The 19,921-nt window shown below is 45.1% G+C and overlaps 1 protein-coding gene across 1 annotated transcript in view; it reads left to right on the forward strand.

The window, feature by feature from the left end:
* The window catches only part of LOC132086422 (serine/threonine-protein kinase PAK 3-like), a 67,644-nt gene extending 50,174 nt beyond the window's left edge, over positions 1-17,470 (forward strand). The window contains 1 exon segment of the mRNA XM_059492087.1: positions 17,372-17,470. Coding sequence (XP_059348070.1) covers positions 17,372-17,470 — 99 coding nt within the window.
* Positions 17,471-19,921: the final 2,451 nt, after the last annotated feature.

Below are 19,921 nucleotides of genomic sequence, written 5' to 3' on the forward strand. Positions count from 1 at the left end.
TGTACCTAAAAGCTTTTGTACAATTCGCTCAATTTGCTAAACATTCTCAAATGAGAAAGGTTACTCTGGAGGCAAATGATACAAAGATGTTAGGCTTAACATTAACAGACACTGAAATTAAGAGAGACATTAGTAAGGAGATATTAGAATAAGTAAATAAATGTTTTCAAGGGTATGGGCCTCTGCTGTACCAGGGAGAGTGAAAGATGCTCCCCCATGAGCATCAAGTTTAAGGAAAGAACACAACTAGTGAGAACTGAGTAGTACCCTCAAAAGGAAGATAAGGAAGGAATCAGCCCAATAATTGATAGTACTGGACTAAGGGCTGTCAATAAGATAACACAGAATTTATACCCTGTGGTAGCAAATCCATATACCTTACTAACTTGTTTAACACCTGAGCTAACCAGGTTCACTGTTTTAGGCCTAAGAGATGCCTTCTTTTGCCTCCCTATCCACGAAGCCAGCCAGAAATTTTTTGCATTCAAACACAAGCTCACACAGTCCATGTGCCTGAAGGCTTCAAGATTCCCCACTCCAATTGGAGAACAGCTTGCAAAGACCCAGAGTCCCAGGAAGCTCCACAAGAGGAAAGGAGGCTGTTGCAGTACGTGGACGATCTTCTAGTAGCCACTCGGATGAGGGAAGCGAGAGAAGCCTGGACGGTAAGCCTTTTGAATTTCCTAGGACTCCAAGGACGCAGAGTCTCAAAGAAAAGGCACAGGTAGTGAAACAGAAGGTAATCTACCTGGGGTAAGAAGTGAGTGCTGAGCAGCAGACTTTAAGGCAGGGAAGCCTTATGCCAAACCCTGAAACCCCAGACAATGAAAGAACTCCGAACCCTCTTAGGCATGGTAGGGTAGTGCCAGCTGTGGGTTTATAATTATGGACTGTTCGCCAGACCCCTCTATGCTCTTATTGCCAATGGAAACAGAGATCTCCAGCGGACACAAGACACCACATGGGCCTTTCGCCAACTAGAGAGAGAGCCCTCATGTCAGTTCCAGCTTTGAAACTTCCAGATGTAAGTAAACCATTCTTTCTATTTTTCCCACGCAAGGAATTGCCCAGGGAATACTGGCTCAGGACTTGGACCCTTACTGAAGGGCAGTTGCTTACTTCTCTAAGCAACTAGATGCAACAGCCAAAGGATGGCCAGGTTGCCTCAGAGCTGTAGCAGCCGTTGTGCTGAATATTCAAGAGGCATGCAAGTTTACCCTGGGACAAAAATGACTGTGCTAGTGTCCCACACAGTGTCTGCAGCACTGGAAGTAAAGGGTGGCCACTGGCTCTCACCACAGAGGTTTACGATGTAGAGATAGCGGTGACTAATATTGTCAACCCAGCTTCTTTTCTCAGTGGACACCATAGTTGCCTAGAGACCACCGAAGCTACGGACTCCCGCTGCCCAGACTTAAGGGACACTCCTCCGGACTATGCAGAGACCTGGTTCACTGACAGGAAAGCGACATTGCAAAGTTCACAGTGACTACCTGCAGAGAGGTAATCGAGTCTGGACCCTTACCAACAGGTACCTCTGCGCAGAAGGCTGAGATAATTGCCCTGACCCGTGCCCTGGAAAGGGCAAAAGGGAGGAGAATAACCATCTACACAGACCCAAGGAATGCATTTGGAGTCACACATGCACATGGAGCCATCTGGAAAGAGAGGGGACTGCTGACCTCACAGGGAAAGAAGAGACAATCCAGCTGCTAGAAGCAGTTCAGCTACCTGAAAAGGCATATTAAGGCACACTAGAGAGTGAGCTTAAAATTGGAGGAAATGAGCTGGCGGATGGAGAGGCAAAGAAAGCAGCAAAGGGTGAGGTACAGATTTTCCTCGAAGGTAAGCCATAATACAATAATACTAACCAAAAGAGACGTACAACTGCAAGGGGTGAGCTACCATTGAAAGAGAGCTAGTAATCCCTTCCCATTTTCGTAGTTACTAGTGAAGGAAGAGCACTAGAAAACACACTAGGGCCTAACTACTTAGAAGCCTTTTATAGAGTGTGGCTCCTTTTCGAAATGACCAAGGCTGCGAGTGATACAGAGTGCATTGAAATGAAGTGTTGACTTTGAAGCAGTAATTTCCACAGGCTTTCTAGAACACACATCTGATTGAAACAATCGTTGTATCGTTGTCAGGAATTTATATGCCACTATCACTCAGGTAAGCCGACAATGTGATCCTTGCCTCCAGACTAACCCCAAAATACGCCCCCGGCCAAAACTCGGTCAGACTGGGAGAGGCCATGGGCCTGTACAGCAGTGGCAAATTAACTTTTCAGAACTCCCAAGGAAAGGGGGGTATCAGTATTTACTGGTATTGATAGATACATTTTCAGGGTGGCCAGAAACATTCCCCACCAGAACTGTCAAAGCTCAAGAGGTGACTAGATTATTTTTACAAGAAATAATACCATGCTTCAGAGTTCCAGCCACTATATCCTCAAATAAAGAATCACATTTCATTTCCAAAATAGTGCAACAGATTAGTAGCCATCTGGGCACAGATCAGGAACTTCACACGCCATACCACCCCCAATCAAGTGGCCAGGTGAAGAGAATGAATAAGACTGGGGCAAGAAGTTAATCTACCCTAGCCCAAGCTCTTCCACTAGCAATATTGCAAATTCAAACTAAACCTTGAGCTAAAGGAATGCTGAGTCCTTTTGGAATGCCTTATAGAAGACCATATAGAATACAAAGGGAATGTCCAGAATGTCCACCTACATGGTGGCATTAAGCAAACAGCTCAGAGTAATTGAGAAACATGTGGCTGGAACTCCGAGCAGGGAGTTAGATAGCCTGGGGATGATGTATATGTTAAGTCTCTTACAGAGAAGACTTCGGAACCACAGTGGGACAGACCACTGCGAGTACTTCTCACCACCTTCACTGCAATCAAAATCAAGGAGCAGAATGCCTGGATCCATCACTCTCGGGTGAAGAAGGCCCAGAAACCCCTTAAGGAGTGACGCCAGGAGACAATGAACTGAGATTAAAACTTACTCGGGCAAAATGAGTATATTGCGGTCGGGAGTAGCTCATATTTTAGTTTGTAGAATTGTATTGTGTGTAATCTTAACTGAAGTTTCAGAACTTGAGAGTACCTCTGTTCAAAGTAATGCTAAATGGCCTTGGTCCCTGGCATTTAATCAGTATACTGGATCATAGGAAAACCTTCTGAGATAAAAGATTTAAACATATCTACTGTAGTCATCCATGAGAATCAGATATGTGAGGAGCAAGAATGGCAAGAACAGGAACTGTGGACTCTTCAAGGAATCAGAGGAGAAGAAATCAAAGTAGGGTGCCAGGTCATCAATAGGGTAGCTTATGAGAGACCAGATGTAATTAGTGTCTGAACCTCTCCTGGTGTATATGAACACCAGGAAGTCTGTGATAACCTAAGTGGATCAGACTGTTGGTGTAATTCCACCTTGATACAGCCTGTAGAAGTGACCTGCCTTTGAGCTCGAATTATTATCAGATTTTCATTTGAATTCAAAGTGGACTCTGCACTTTTTACCACAGCAGGGCCTTATACACCCCATACTAGTTCAGACTCTACCCAAACTCCAAACTTGAACCTAACGTAGTAAAGAATGTGACTGAACAACAGCTCCTTAGGTCATTTTCCAAGCCGGTTGGCTGAACACTCAGGCAGTGACTGGTAAAGGGTGCTGAACTGCAGGTGGTAAATTAACCCAAGCAAGAAAGGTGATTTTCTTTATTTATAGCTATCCCTTTTCCTACTGAGATTTGGATCAGTGATTGTCCCAGTCTGAGGCGGTTGGATTCTGCTTAAAAGAGGTAGAGAGAGACCCCCCCCTCAGAGCTCAGCAGCAGGCTGTAGGATTTTGAGCATCACTTTTGTGCTGAGTGTTTCAAGTAGCAGAAACCTGGTCCCAGTTTCTTCTGAGGCACTGCAAATGGATTTAGGCTCTTCTCTTAGACTTCCCCTTCATTATTTACTTGAGGCTTGGACCTGAAGCTAGGGGCAAGGTGGGTGAAGTTTCGTAGACCAGGAGAGACATTCCTGCTTGCCACACATCTGGGAAATCAGGTGCTCTGGAGGGGGAAGGAGATTCCTGAGGTCTCTACATTTCAGAACAAACATCTGCCTCAAATATGACCTAAACCTCTGTCAGATACACTTGTGAAGTGTGTCTGAATTTGCAGTGTGAGCCCAGCACATCCCTCTGGCAGGGAGGGATGGTCATAAACAAAAAACAGTTCCTGTTCCCCATAACAAACATCTAACTGGCATATTAGGGACAAGATTAGGAGTTTTAAATGGAATTGATTCAGAAATACTGGTGAATAAACTGGCCACTGCAGCAGGTAGCCTAACAAAATTGAAGCAGCCTTTATAGTAATCTCTATTGGCATTAGAAACTAGCCAGTGACAGATTTCAAAAGTACTGCCAAAGTAAGGAAGTATGAAAAGGCCGGGGACCAAGACCACAAGTTGATAGTAGAAACACTTAGTATAGTACAAGATAATGTGTCTTTAGCTTTCAGTTGTATACTAGCACAGTTATGAATACAAGCAACAGCAGCTCTGATCATATGGGAAAGGGGTGAAGGTAATTTTCCAATTCAAGAAATTGTGTGGGATAATGCAATTGATGTTGAAAGGAAGTTTCAAACCTGGCGGACTATGGTGAATTTCACCTATGATCCTGTTTCTAATGTGGCAACTGCCTTTGTGCTTATCATACATAATGCACTGTCTATGTTATCCATCCCATCGTTGCTCTAGGATTAAACCATGAAACTTAGAATCCTGCACTGCTAGAGAACGGATGCGATTCATTTGTGAAAGCAATACTATTAATGCTCAGGATGTGTGTTTGGACACTGAGCAGAGTATTTGTCGCTTCGAAATTCATCCAGTCACTGACCAGAAAACTGTGCTCGTATATACTGGAAAAGGGGGTATGCTTGAGAACTGCTTGTGCTGCTGTATGCTACAACAAATAGCTGTACTAATATCTTTGTCAAAAGCACATGGTGAAGCACTAAAAGACACTTACTGTTGTGAGGTTTTCATTAAGTAAAAGAATTTACTTATTTCCTAGGAAAGGGGGGAATGAGACAGAGTAAAGATCCATTCTGAATTAGGTGAAGTGTCTAAGAGAGGTGAAAAGTCTGTGAGGCCAAAGCTGAAGGAAAAACTCGCATGCCGAGACAGCAAGGAGACAGAGAAAGAAAAACAGAAAAGACCACAATGTCGATTTGCCCCCGACTTAGAAATTCCTTTGATAAAGAAGAACTGGTGCTAAATGTCACACGGAATGAATATGTATGAACTTATTGTGAAACTGTATGCATATGCATTTGGAAGGGGGATAAAAGAAGACCCGAGGTCTTCAGAGGCACGCATGCCTTGTTGGGGGACTTGCGTCCGGCGCGCATCGTAAAATAAACATACCGGGCTTTACAACTTTTATAAAGTTGTGAGGTTTCTTCTTTTCTCCGCAAAACACCTGTAGAGACGGTAGCACACCCTTTGCCCCAAGGGATTGATCAGAAAGGACCTTCAGTGGGTCCTTTCCCAGGGTTTCTAATTAAAACAGAGATTTTCTTTCAGTTTTGCCTGTGTGTTATTGGAAAAATGCCTAAAAATTGGTGGATTGTGTTCTGACACAGAGCTGTTTAAGAAATTAGAAACACAAAGCTTTGTTCCACCGCATCTGTGGTGTGACCACTACTCTCCCTTCTGTTGATCTAGAATGTGTTTTAATGTCTGATGTGCCCTATCAACAATTGCTTGACTTGTGGGAGAGTGAAGAACAGCAAGGATGTGATGAACACCACAATCTTTAAAAATGTGGCCAATTTTTGAGCTGTACGTGCAGCATCATTGTCAGTTTTTACTTCTTGGGACACACCCCATGAAGCAAAATCTTGCAAAAAATGTTGACAGGCATGATTACCTGTTTCACCTGTGTGAAGAGAAGCAAAAACTGCACCAGAGAATGTGTCCACTGAAACATGAGTATTGTTAAATTTACCAAAGGAAGGCTATTTAGTGATATCCGTTTGCTATAACTGCAGGTTTTGTAAACCCCGTGGGTTGGTCAGTCTTTGTAGAAACAGGAGGGTGCACAAGCTGACATTCAGGGCAAGTACTTATTATAGTTTTAGCTTGACTTTTGGAAATTTGAACATTCCCACAAGTGCTTGTGCATTTTGCTGAAAAAAGGCATGACTCAGTTTTGCTTGTTCCAAAATGTTTGGCACGGTGTTTGAAATAAGCATTGTCACTTTGCCTGCTCTGGCATTTCCGTCCACTAAAAATCCAGGAAGCAAAGAATGAGCCCTGATGTGAGAAACAAAATATGGATTAGTTCATTATTGCAAAGTTGTATAAAGCCATGAAAGCCAATGATATCTAAGTGTCATTACTAGCATTCTTTAGAACTGATCCTTCTATTCTTTTAACCACATTAGCAACATAAGCAAAATGTGTTAATTAATCAAAAGGCTGTGGAAGAGCTGAAAAGCCTGAACTACAGCAGCAAGTTCAGCAATCTGAGGAGATCCTTCTACTATTTGAATATCTGATTCCCAAGTTCTAGTTGTTTGGTTCAACCAAGTTACGACCGATTTGTGACTTCTGCCAGATCCATCAGTGAAGAGAATTATTGCGTTAAAAGGCTCTTTACTTAACATAGGTTTCTCTCTAAAACTCAATTTTACCTGCAATAATTTGTGAGCTAGGTAATGAACAGAAGAAATATCCGGAAAATTTAACAATGCTCATTGCAAATCATCAGAATTTTGCAGAATTTTGCATTTGCAATGCATTTGCATTGCCCAGTCAAGATAATCTTTTTTCAGTGGTAAATAGAGAGCTCCAAATTCTTGACCTGCTAAACTTAACAATTTTGTTCTGGCCTTAATCACAATTTCTGCTATCATCTTTAAAACTGTGAAAATAATCTTTGGAAATCTGTAGGGAAGGCAAACCCATTCTATTATCAACAAAGAATGTCTCTCAGAAGGTTCCCTTTGAAAAATGAGACCACAAAGCTGCATTTTTTCTCCTAAAATTGCAAAAAAGAAAGGCTTTTCTGGAATACAGTGGTGAGTTTGTCATCTTTGGAGAGCCTCCATGACCTTGTCACAGGCTGCACAAGCTTCAGGTATTAGAATTCTGGGAGAATTGATGTCACAGCTTCCTCTCAGTAAATTGAAAAGTGGACCCAGTTCATTGTTGGTGACTCCCAAACCAGGTGTGACCCAATAGATTTCTCCTGGAAGCTGTTGTAAATCTTGCAGGTTGGTGACACTGGTCCAGAGCTGTATCTTCTGTGGTGTAATTGTTTTTTCAGTCATCTTCCATCCCAGATCCTTCCAAGGTGGAACTTCTTGAATTTTGGGTATAGAAATTTTAAGTCCTACATGTTGGATTTCAGTAACAACACTAGCATGGGTTTGCTCCATCTCTGGCTGCATTGGAGCAGCGATGAGCAAATCATCCACGTAGTGCAGAATCATGGATCTTGGATACTTCTGTCGAACTGGAGACAAAATTTGTGTGACAAAATGTTGGCAAATTATAGGTGAATTCTTCATTTTTGGGGCAATGATTTTCAGTAGTATCTCTGCATGAGTTCTCTTCGATTGATGACTACAACTGAAAAGGCAAATCTTTGAGCATCATTGGGATGAAGTGGGATGTGGAAAAAACAATCCTTTAAATCAATGACAATGAGAGGCCAGTGTTTTGAGATCATTGATAAAGAAGGAAGTCTAGGTTAAATAGGTCCCATGTCTTCAATTGATCTTCATTGATTTTCTTCAGGTCATGAAAGAACCTCCAGGAGTCCGATATCTTCTTATGGATGAAGAATACTGGTGACTGTTTGTGGCTGTGATGTGACCTTCTTGTAATTGCTCCTTTACCAATCTTTTAAGGCTATTTAATTTTTTCTCTGTTAAAGACCATTGATCAATCCATATTGGATGATCAGTTTTCCAGGTCAGCTTTCAAGTGGCAGGTTTTGACATGATTTCCATCACAGTCCCACCTCCAGTTCTGCTCCCCCAGACAGGAGGGACAGGACGTCTCTTCCCCAGATGGTGAAAGGCTTCTGAAGAACAAAAGGATGCACTGTTGCTGTCTTTCCTTCAGGACCTGTAATGTTAATCATGGATGCACTTTGCAAACACACGGTAGCACCTGCAAGCCCTGTGAGGGAACCTGCAGGAGCTACCAAATCCCAATCGCTGGGCCAAAACATGAAATTACAGTGACATCTGCACCAGTATCTGGCATGACTGTAATGTAAATTGTTTTACCACAGTCAGTCAGGCAGCAAGTCAATTTTGCTTGGTTGCAGTCCAAACATTGCATCCAAAAGATCTCAGGACTTGAGGTTCCAAATGGCACAGACATCTTTGAATTCTCTGGAAAGTTGTTTTGCTTGGCTGTATTCATGGGTGAAAGAAGTACAATAGCAATAGGTGTTTTTGGAGAAGTCACCATAGGAACGTTTAATGCAATAGCTAAAATTACTAGCTCTTTGTTACAATTTATTGAAACAACAACTGGAAGGCCTGAAAGTCTAAAAATTTTGTTGCTAGCTTTGCCTAAAATCAACAGGTACTGTCTTTGTTGAAAAAAAACCTGGTAATTCCAGTAGAAATACTTTCATAACAGAAATTATTTAAAAGGTGTATCGATTTTGAGGAGGCCAATTCGAACCTTGTATCTGAGGGTATTGAGCTGGGACCATTTGAGGGATGGTTGACTGAGGAGTAAATGACTGAGGTACCAATGCCATTTGACTGGGTACTTGACTGTAAGGAGGGACCACTACTTGTGTTGAGGTGCGGTGATAATCTGTGCTCTTTTTTCAGTTTAACGACCAAGCTTTGCCATTGATGTCAAATTGAGAACGACAGTACTTAGTAAGATGCTTCCCTTTCCCACATCAAGGGCAAATAGAAGGCTGTTTAGGTTGGATTGTTGTTGTAGGACAATCTCTTTTCATATGTCCTGGTTTACCACAAGCAAAGCAACCAGACATTTTATCAGAGTCCAACTGTACAGGACCAACAGATTTTGCAAAAATTTTTGTTTGTGCTTCAAGGGCCTTTTGAAAAGCCTTCAAGCTTTTTCATTTTTTGTCCCAAATTTTCTCCCCAAGCCTTTTTCAAATTATCTCCCAATGTTTTTCCTACCTTTCCTTGAGATTCTGCAATCTTCTTTCCAAAAGCATTGATTTGCACATTAGCAAGATGTTGTGCAGAGATGAGCTTACTGCAAGCTGTTAGCATCTCTGTTACATTGGAGGCTGATCAGGTGAAGTTACAATTTTTTTACATTCTTCCTATAAGTTCTTTGATATCATGGTGAGAAAGAGTTTCGTATTGTGGATTTACATCATTATGACCATGTCTTACAGGTAAGGCAAGGAGTTGTTGTTTTGAATCCAATTTTTTTTCTAAATTTTGAATAATGTTAGACCAATTAAGTAGTTGCAATGGAAGGCTTACCGCTAATTCAGACTGTGTTTTGTTTTTTCCCTTTCATCACTCCTGTATCTGATCCAGAAGAACAGGTAGTTTTGTCACAGCAATCAGCTGTCCCAAGAACTCTGCCAGGAAGCTCCAAGTTCTTGGCAATAATGTCACCACAGCAACAAACTTTTCCAGGAGCCCTGCCAGGAAGGGCTGGGGAGGAGGCCTCCAAGTTCTTGGTGAGAGGAAGAAAGCCAGAGCCTGCTAACTCACGTCTGGATTCACTAAATTGGATCCTTTTAGATTCATACAAATTGGGCTGCTCTCCAGCTGTAGATCCTGAATTTGTATTTGTAACTCTTTCCAATGGACTGTTACAGGTTCCACCCCGTATCCCTGCCCACAGGGATACAGCTGGAAAACTCTCAGGTCTGATCTGCAATCTCAGCATTCTTTCTCCCCCAGCCCAGGAGCGAATGAGACAGGCTTCAAGGCTTCTAAACAAACTGTGTCTCCACAGCAACTTTCCTGAGCTCTTCCACCTCCACCCCATCCACATCTCTGGGCAGAGCCCTCCCTGCCCTGCTCAAGCCTTGACTGCTGCCCACTGCCCGCTCCCCTGCCAGCAGAGCCAAATCCAAAGCCCCCCCACCTGCTGTAATGGGAGGCTGGGGAGCCAAAAGTGGTGAAAATCCCAAAAGAGTGTTGGCAGAGGAATCTATATGAAAAGAGTCCTCTGAGCTGCAAAGCAAACTGCCTGCCTTAGCCCAATCCGAGGAGGTGACTTCCTGGGAAGGGGAAACAGTGGCAGGAGTGACTCTGCAGCCCCTCGGCCAGGCAGAGCGGGTCCAGAGCCTCCCTTGGCAGACCCTGCCTGCACAACTTCTGAACAAGATCCAGCCTCATCTTATTCGGAAGAGGAGCAGGGCACAGGAACAGCAGCTCCTCTTCTGCAAACCTTCTTCAAATTCTCATCTCCTGGACCCATTCAATTCCCAGCCTCCCCAGAACACATCCCCTGACCCCTCTGAGACAGAGTAGAGATCCAGTCTGAATTAGGTGAAGTGTCTAGGAGAGGTGAAAAGTCTGTGAGGCCAAAGCTGAAGGTAAAATTGCATGCCGGAGACAGCGAGGAGACAAAGAAAAGAAAATAGAAATGACCAAGAGGTCAATTTGCCCCCGACCTAGGAATTCCTTTGATAAAAGAAGAACTGGCGATAAATGTCACGCAGAATGAATATGTATGAACCTATTGTGAAACTGTATGCATATGCATTTGGAAGGGGGATTAAAGGAGACCTGAGGTCTTCAGGGGTACGCATGCCTTTTGGGGAGGCTTGCATCCCAACGCATGTTGTAATAAAGGCATACCGGGCTTTACAACTTTTATAAAGTTGTGAGGTTTCTTCTTTTCTCCACAAAACACCTTAAATTCTTGTAATGTAACAAAAATTCTGAACGCTTTCCTGGGAATTCTGGGGGTGGATGATTTTGCCGTGGAGTGGGAGGATGCCTGGTCGCAGCATCAGCAACTCAGGGAATCCCAGAAAAAACAGAGGACATGACCGAAGCTGGAAGCTGATCTGATTCCTCCTTCCCGGGTTTCAGGGTGCTGTCTACACTGCCTGGAGAAACCCCGGACATGCCACGAGAAGGGAAGGAACCCTGAACAAAACCAGAGATCCCGCCAGAGGAGGACAAAGGCCCAGCACCACTCAGAATTAAAGTCTCAGAACCGGTGCTCTGTTTTGTTGTTGGAGAAAGTCTCTGTTACAATCATTCTGTTTAAAGCTCTCCATTAAAGCTCTGGAGACAGGCATAAGTTTGACCAAAGTCTCTTCCTTTTTGAGAGGGACTGGACTGTAAATTTTCCACTTGATCTGGTTCCAGAAATCAAAGGTAAAAGCAGACTTCTGTTGCAGACATTTTTTCACAGAAATCCTTTCTTTCAGATTTCTGCATTTTCTGGGAAGCTGAGGGCCCCCAGAAAAAGAATGTAAACAATTGTTATCAGCTCCTGTGGAATGCAATGGGATGCACCTTGATTGGCTCATGTTTCTATGTTTATAATTAAAGGCCAATCACAGGAGCAAGCTGGGGACAGAGTCCCTGGACACAACTTTGTTATAGATTCTTTATTTTCTATTCTAAGCTTAGCAAGCATCTGCAAACTTCTCTCTTTATTCTATTTAGTATAGTCATAATGTATTATATATCATATATCAATAAATCCAACCTTCTGATCAAGAAACAAGATTCTCGTCCATCTCTCACCATCCCCAGCGACCCACACAGGTCGCTGTAATAGACTTCAAGTCTGTATTTTGATTATTCACTTTTACCCAGATTAATGTCTTTTAGTTCATATTTTGAGATGTCTGAACATCCTTTATCCAAAAATTGCCTCTGGTAAAAGATGTCCCATTCTGGTTTGGAGAGGTGGTTTTCCATCTCGCTGCCCAGGAGCCCCTAAAGTTGCTACTTATTACTGACAAGGATACAGACGACGAAGGGGACGACCCATTCCTCCTTTTAACAGCCTGGGCCTCCGGCAATGGCACTGCCCATGGTCTTCTTTTTATTTTTATGTTCCTCTAGGCTAGAAATCCTCCTCACTGAGGAGCAGCTTTCCCAAAACCCTCTGATTTAAAGGATTCCTACAATATACTATGTAATATATATATTTTAATATATGTATGTAAGTTTTCGGCGTTCTTCTTTGCTCGGCTGATTTATGTCCGGAGAGTGATAGCTCAGAGAATGCCACTTGCTCGGTTTCTCGGCTGTTTAGGCTTGTAAGGTTTTCTGCTTCTGCTGTTTAGGTGTTCTGGAATTCTCAGGGATGGCCTTGAAGAGCTGACGCTTCAAAGGACGAGGAGAGACTTCTGATCTTGTCTCGGTCTTGGTGTTTATTAATTGTTTATCTAAAAGATTTTCTTTCAGCCCGACAGAGGTCTGCACAGCAAGTCAGCCATGGGCACACCGCCAAAGCCCCTGGGCGGTCACTTATCTTTATACTCTAAGTTACGTGTACAATATTTATCATTTCTCCCCAATACCTTCTACCCTTATTAACCGGTGCACTTTTAGTAATGACCAATCCCAAAGTGCCACCACCACCACAGAAGATGGAGGCCAAGAAGAAGAAGAAGAAGGACAGGACACGCCCCAATTCCTCCATCTTACTTCTTTAGACCCCCCTGTACCAAAATCCTAAACCCTGTGTTTTACACTTTAACTAACTTATCCCTTCACCATTCACCCAGTGAATTCCTCCCAGTCCTCATACAGGTCTCGTCTCCTGTGTAGGATCAAAATCCTGCCACCAGACACTTCTGGCAACATTCCAGGACTCCCGAGCCCCCCAAGGGTGGTCTCGGCCTCTCTGCACCTCCATCCTGAGGTGCTGAGATCCCACATCTCCCCCTTCTGTTTGCACTAGGAAGACTTCTTTTGCTATCCGATTCATAGTGTGTTTTAAACATGCAAATATGCATGGGACGACAAATATGAGGAATAGGAGAATTATTAAAACATAGAACCCTACTCTTAAAATTTCTCTCCAAATGGGAGAGATGTCAAAGAACTCTACCCTTAAAAGTCCTCTCCAAATGGGAGAGATGTCAAAGAATTCTACCATACATTTTGCTTTGGCTGATTAATAGGTAAATTATCCCCATTGCTTATTGCAATGAATGAAAGAACGATGCACATAAGCATCATAAAACTCATGGCTTCACTTCTGTGTGACATCATTGCTTTGCTTTTCATTCAGGACCTTAACAGAGAATTCCCCCAAAGTCCTTAGTTTCTTTTTGTTTCTCTTCCGAGTCGTCTTGGCAATCTGAGTCTCGACTCCTGTCTGAGTACTCGTCTCTTTTTTTTTCTTGGATCTTTGTTTCTGGGATCCGCGTTTTCATGTTCTCGCACTCGAAATGGTTTCACGCGTCGTGCCGACACCCACGTCAGACCTCGATCTGTGGAGATACAAGCGAAAGCCTTGCCCCCCACTAGGTGGCGCTGTCACCGGCCTCCCCAGCTCGGGTGACAGCCTGAGCTCGACTGCCCCTGTCCTGTCGACTGCCGTGTTCGTGATCTCATTTGAGACCGTGTCTGCCTGGCTTTTAATTCAGCTGGAAATGGAGCTTGAACACCAGAACGTCTCCCTTGAAGGGAAGGGACTGGGACTCCGAGGGTTTCATCCAGAGGTACCACGTCCGAAGAGGGTGTGGAGCCGCTGGGACATAGGATCCCGAGCTGACGTCACTCTCTCCCCCTTGCTCCACCTCCGAGGCCTCCCCCCCTCAGTCTGTCCCTGACTCTGTCTCCTCTCCCTCTGACGTTGTGTCCCTGGCTCCTCCCGCCGGTGTGTACAGCCCGCCCCCCGCCGGCACCCGGGCCCACCCCGCAAGTCGAGCCGACTTTGCTCCCGGGTTACGAGTTTTGCCCGCCGCGCACGTCTCCGCTACTCTGCCGGCCAGCCGGAGTGGCCGCCACCCCCCGGCGCCGCGCTGATAAAAGCCGCGTCTGCACTCATGTCTCCCTTTATCTCTTCACCCGCGCTCCCCGCCGGCTCCGTCGCTGCCGCGCCGTGCCCCCCGCGGGAAACGCCCCCCCCCGATCCCTTCTCTCCCCCCTGCACCCCCCCTTCCGATCCTGACTCCCCTGTACTCTCCGGAGTTTCAGGACGCTTTAGGAGCTTCCTGGGGTTTCTGGGTTTTGGGACCGGGGGCTTTAATATTATTTCCTGCTCTCTTTTCTCGAGAGCCCTTTCCCCTGGCTTCTTGTGGCCAGAGGTAATTAAAATTTTTTTTTTTTCCTCGGGCATTGCCCCCCACCCTCCTTCTGAGGTGCCGCAACTTTTCGTTGCTCTCCCAGTCTTTTCGACTGTGCCGAGATGCCTTTCTGGCATCAATCTTGCCGGCGAGAGCAGCTTTAACGCTGTCTCGTCTTTTTTTTTTTTTTTTTGTTTTTTGTTTTTTGTTTTTTGTTAAGAAATATAAGTGTCTATTAATTTCCTGCCAAAACCCCACTTCGAATAGCAGGCATGTTTCGGCCAGTGGGTAATTAAGCCTTGCCCACAACAACAGCTGTTTTAATTCTTTTCTTGGGATCCCTTCTGTATATGCTTGAGCCACGCCTTGTAAGGCGGACAAAATTTGTTTTTGCTCTTGGGACAGTGTACCCCCCATATTCTTATTTTTTGGCCTTCTCACCGACTCTGTCGTCAGAGCTGTCCGGAGGCTCCTGATCTCTGTCCAGCAGGTCACAGGAGAAGGATCCAGAGGCACCTTCCGGTTCCGATCCGGGCTGCTCTGCTACGAACTGTCTTCGGCAGAAGCTGAGAGATGTAATTCTCAGTGACTGCTGTTTTTTTGCAGACTCTTCTGGCCGTTTTTTTTTTGTCTTTTCTTCTTTCTTCTTTTCCTTTTTTTTTTTTTTCTCAGGCTTCTCTCCTCAGGAGCTGCCCTCTCAGCTCTTCAGCTCTTCAGCTCTTCAGGGCTGATCCCCCCCCGAAAGGGTTGGTGGGGTGTGCCCACGCAGCGAACGCCACTTGTAAGTTTTCGGCGTTCTTCTTTGCTCGGCTGATTTATGTCCGGAGAGTGATAGCTCAGAGAATGCCACTTGCTCGGTTTCTCGGCTGTTTAGGCTTGTAAGGTTTTCTGCTTCTGCTGTTTAGGTGTTCTGGAATTCTCAGGGATGGCCTTGAAGAGCTGACGCTTCAAAGGACGAGGAGAGACTTCTGATCTTGTCTCGGTCTTGGTGTTTATTAATTGTTTATCTAAAAGATTTTCTTTCAGCCCGACAGAGGTCTGCACAGCAAGTCAGCCATGGGCACACCGCCAAAGCCCCTGGGCGGTCACTTATCTTTATACTCTAAGTTACGTGTACAATATTTATCATTTCTCCCCAATACCTTCTACCCTTATTAACCGGTGCACTTTTAGTAATGACCAATCCCAAAATGCCACCACCACCACAGAAGATGGAGGCCAAGAAGAAGAAGAAGAAGGACAGGACACGCCCCAATTCCTCCATCTTACTTCTTTAGACCCCCCCTGTACCAAAATCCTAAACCCTGTGTTTTACACTTTAACTAACTTATCCCTTCACCATTCACCCAGTGAATTCCTCCCAGTCCTCATACAGGTCTCGTCTCCTGTGTAGGATCAAAATCCTGCCACCAGACACTTCTGGCAACATTCCAGGACTCCCGAGCCCCCCAAGGGTGGTCTCGGCCTCTCTGCACCTCCATCCTGAGGTGCTGAGATCCCACATATGTACTGTAATAAATAGAATATATAAAATCTATACTTGATCTTTTTCTAAGCCAGCAGGCCTTTGTAGTGAGTTCTGAGCCAACATGTGGGTCTGCTGCCAGCTCAAGTCTGTGCTTCCCTTTCCCAGCCCGAGTGCAGGTGGGGCTTGTCCTGGGCATGGCTGGAGATTTTCATGGCCAGAATCCTCCAGCATTTACATCTGCTCATGGCTTTGGGTAGCACAAATTACAAGACATCCATCTCAGTTGACAAATGGCATTTCTTACAAATTGCTCCACCAGCGCTGACAACATAGAACAGATCTCAGTTAAAGAATGCAATTTATTTAACTGTTACACCACACTATTTAAACACATAGAAATAACAACTTCTGTTAACAAAAGTAAGTTATTGAAAACCCCTACAAACACTCACTATACACAGAGATCAAGGGAAAATTAATTTCTTGCATATTTCAACAAGCATACACCCCATATAAAAATACAAAAAATATCAGTATCTCTCTCTATTACCAAGAACTCAAAAAATAGAGTTACGCCATACACATTTAAATTGAACTGAATACCTATACAACTACCACAATATATTGATGTGAATACAGATTAAATGTTACCTATTACATTCCAGAAACAGATACAGAACACAAACCTATCTTTAAAGAGACAAACAGCACTACCAATCTAAATATCTGTACAGCTGCAAATATGCAAATATAAATACAAATATACAGCTATACATCTGGATATATATGTAAATATAATATACATAGAAATAGATCAATATACATCTAAAAATATAAAACCTAACATATATACCAATAAAAATACCAATTTAGCTATTTAAAAAGACATACACCAAAAACTACATCAATAGAAATACATACCTACACAACTGTATACAGATGGAAATCTAAACACAGATATTACACTACACATAAAGAACTAGATACACTGTTGTGTTGGTCTGTTCCGTTCCCCCTCTATGTTAAAATGGTTCTGCCCTGGTTCTCCCTCCCCTCACAGTTACTGCCAGTCACCCCAATTATTATGACTACCATTGTATCTATTTTAAACTATTCCCCAGTTTCCCTGGTAACCCAATGTATCCCTTCCTCCACCCCACCCTGGCGCCCTGCCTGTCACTCCCTGCCACCACCTTTTTCTCCAGAATCTTCTGTCTAGGGCTCAGAGTGATTAGTTCAGGGGCTGGGGCCCTTCTCTGAAATTGTTTTCATTGGTGTTTCCTTTGTGTCAATCCTATGTACCCCACTCCTCCCTGGATTCCCATTTGCTCCTGACTTGGCTCCACCCCTGTACTCCCCACCCTCTATAAGTTCATGTAACCCTCCCTCTCTCTCTCTTCAGTTGCTGTCCTCCCTGGGACACTCAATAAACCTGGACTTTGCCCTGACCGGAAAGCGCTCTCTTCTTTCTATCCTGTTGACCGCAGCCACTCCTTGGCCTCGTCCTGCACCTGGCAACATCCTCAGCTATGGCGCTGGTTGCTTGCCTGAGGCGCTGACCCAAAGCTGGGCTATCGGGTTAAGTGCCCCCTGTGCTGCTAGCTGTGCTGACGAGCTAGCTGGGACGCATTTCTCTGGCCGGACAGCTGCAGTTCTGGCACCGAACGTGGGGCCCTGAAGGCTTCCAAATCCGGGTCATCGTGGACCTGAGCGTTTCGCTGGACCCCATGGACAAGGCTGATTAGCCTCTCTGGCCGCGGAACTACCCCCGGGTTGAGCAGACCCCATTCTAGTGGGTGGGACTCCCACGGGATCGGGAACGGCAGCTCCGTGCACCCAGGAGTCATTCCCCCAACAGGACCACCACTCCAGTTTTTCTTTTTGCCCCTGCCGGAGTTTTGTAAGTCTTTCTCTTTTCTCTCTCCCTGTCTTTTTAATCTATTTACTCTTTGGGGCCATATTTTCTCTTTCTGCTGCGCAGCTACTTGTCTCTGACAGGGGCCAGTGCGGGGCTTGTGCTGTTTTCTTTACAATTCCCTGGAATGGTGGGCGGATTGAGTTGCCCCTTTTAAAATCTCTTAGCCATGGATGCTCGACTTTCTGCAACCCAAAAGAGAGCTACTAACCAAGTTGTGGGTATCCTTGCCGGAGAGGGATTTGTCATTCCCAAAAAAAAAGTTAAGGAAATTATTTAAATGGCTGTTTTCCCAATTTCTGGAGATTTCCCCAAAAAAAAATTGTGACTCTGATTTCTGGGAAGCTGTTTCTATCAGATTGCAAAATTCGATACTATCAGGGGATTCCTCCCTGGCGAAAATTTCTTATTGACCCCTTCAGATCAGAGCCCAGTTACTATCCAGGCCGAAATTGGTAGAACGACCCTCAGTTTCTAGTTTGTTCCCCAGTTCTACCTCTACTCCTACTCCTAGCACTTCTCCCTCCCCTGCTTGCCCCAAGACTGGGATTCTGGGAGGAGCAGCCCACTCCAGCACAGTGCAGGGTGTCCACCCCTCCCCTGACTTCTGTCAAATATCCCATTCCCCCCGCCCTAAGAGTCCTGGCCAGACTCTTAGGGGTCTTTCCCTTTGTGAGAGTCTGTCCAAATTTTCCCTCATCTGCCTCACGATTGTCCTTGGGAGACCACTGAAGAGAAGACCCCCCCCCCCCCCGTCTATATCTGGCTCTGTAGGAGAAAAGTAACACGCCACGGGCCCTGAAACCTGAAAGCTCAGTGTAGAGCTATTGTTTTCACAGGAGTGTTTGCTGTATGCTAAGAAGAGGGCACCGTGCCCCATTTGCAACAACAGCAGCTCTGGAAGCTGTCCCACCTCTCGGCCTGGCTGGACTTCTCCTGAGTTTCAGGTGGTCTCCCACAGAAGACCCTCACCTGTTTAACAACCACCGTGACAGACAGTCTGAGATGTAAGAAGCTTTTCCATCAAGGACTGAGACATGAAACTCCTAAAAGGCCCCTCTGCTCCTTCCAAGGACTGGGACTGAAACCCCCAGCCCGGGGGAGGTGTGTGGGGGAGGCAAGCTGACCAAAATGAGATGTTTGCCTGCAGGTTATGATCACTGAACCAAGAAAACAAGTTTGCCTGTCGTTTACTGCTGAGAACATAGACTACCTGTTACATCTGTTCCCTATTGTATCTGTTTCCCACCCCCCTCACAATTTTCAGTAATAAAAACCTCTGAGTTAGCTAGAGCCTCTGAGATCTCCCCAGCGTAGCAGGTGGACCCTCGTCTGGACTGGACCAAAGGACTTCATCTCTGCGTTGGTAGCTATATCCCCCCTTCTCTCTCTCTTTCTCTATCTTTTTCTCTCCCTTAATCCCTCTATTGCATTTTTGCTGTAGTTATTTCAATAAAACTGCATTTGTTTTGATTATCACTGCAAACCCCCTTGTACCGTGTTGGTGTTTTGCACTCTGAGATCATTCCTACGAACCATCAGGTCATCTGTCCATTAGGACAGACCCTGACACCCTTCCCCCTCTCTCCCAACTTTGTTTAAGTTGGATTGTTCTGTTCTGCCCGGGTTCTCCCTCCCCTCCCCATTATGTGTTAATCTGCCTGGTCCCCATGGTTGCAAATGTATCCATTTATACTCCTCCCCAGTTACTCCAGCAACCCAATGTATCCTTCCCTCGACTCCACCCCACGGCCCTGCCAGTCACTCCCTGCTCACACCTTTTCATCCAGAAACTTCTCTCCAGGGCTTGGAGTGATTGGCTTAGGGACTGGGGCCCCTCCTTTGAGTTGTATCCATTGGTTTACTTTGTATGTCAGTCTTATGTACCCCACTGCCCCATGGATTCCCATTCGTCCTTCTACCGGTTCCACCCCTACCTCCCACTCCCTTTATAAACCTATGTTGCCACTCCCCTGGTCTCTTAATTTGTTGGCTTCCCTGGACTTTATTAAACCCGGACCTGCCCCAAATGGAGAGAACTCTTTTATTCCTGTTCGTCACAGCTTTTACTCGGTCTCATCCACACCTGGCAGCACCTGCAGCCATAGCACTGGATGTCTGCCTGAGGCGCTGTCCCGAAGCCTGGCTATCAGGATGGGTGCCCCCTGTGCTGTTAGCAGTTGCTGGCTGGCTAGCCTGGGCGAATAATATCAAGGCTGTCACCACTGCACCGTTAGAAGACCCTCAGTTCGTTTTCAGCTCCCTCCACAAGATGGGTCCC

Source organism: Ammospiza nelsoni, chromosome Z, assembly GCF_027579445.1.
Source record: "Ammospiza nelsoni isolate bAmmNel1 chromosome Z, bAmmNel1.pri, whole genome shotgun sequence".
Lineage (NCBI taxonomy): Eukaryota > Metazoa > Chordata > Aves > Passeriformes > Passerellidae > Ammospiza > Ammospiza nelsoni.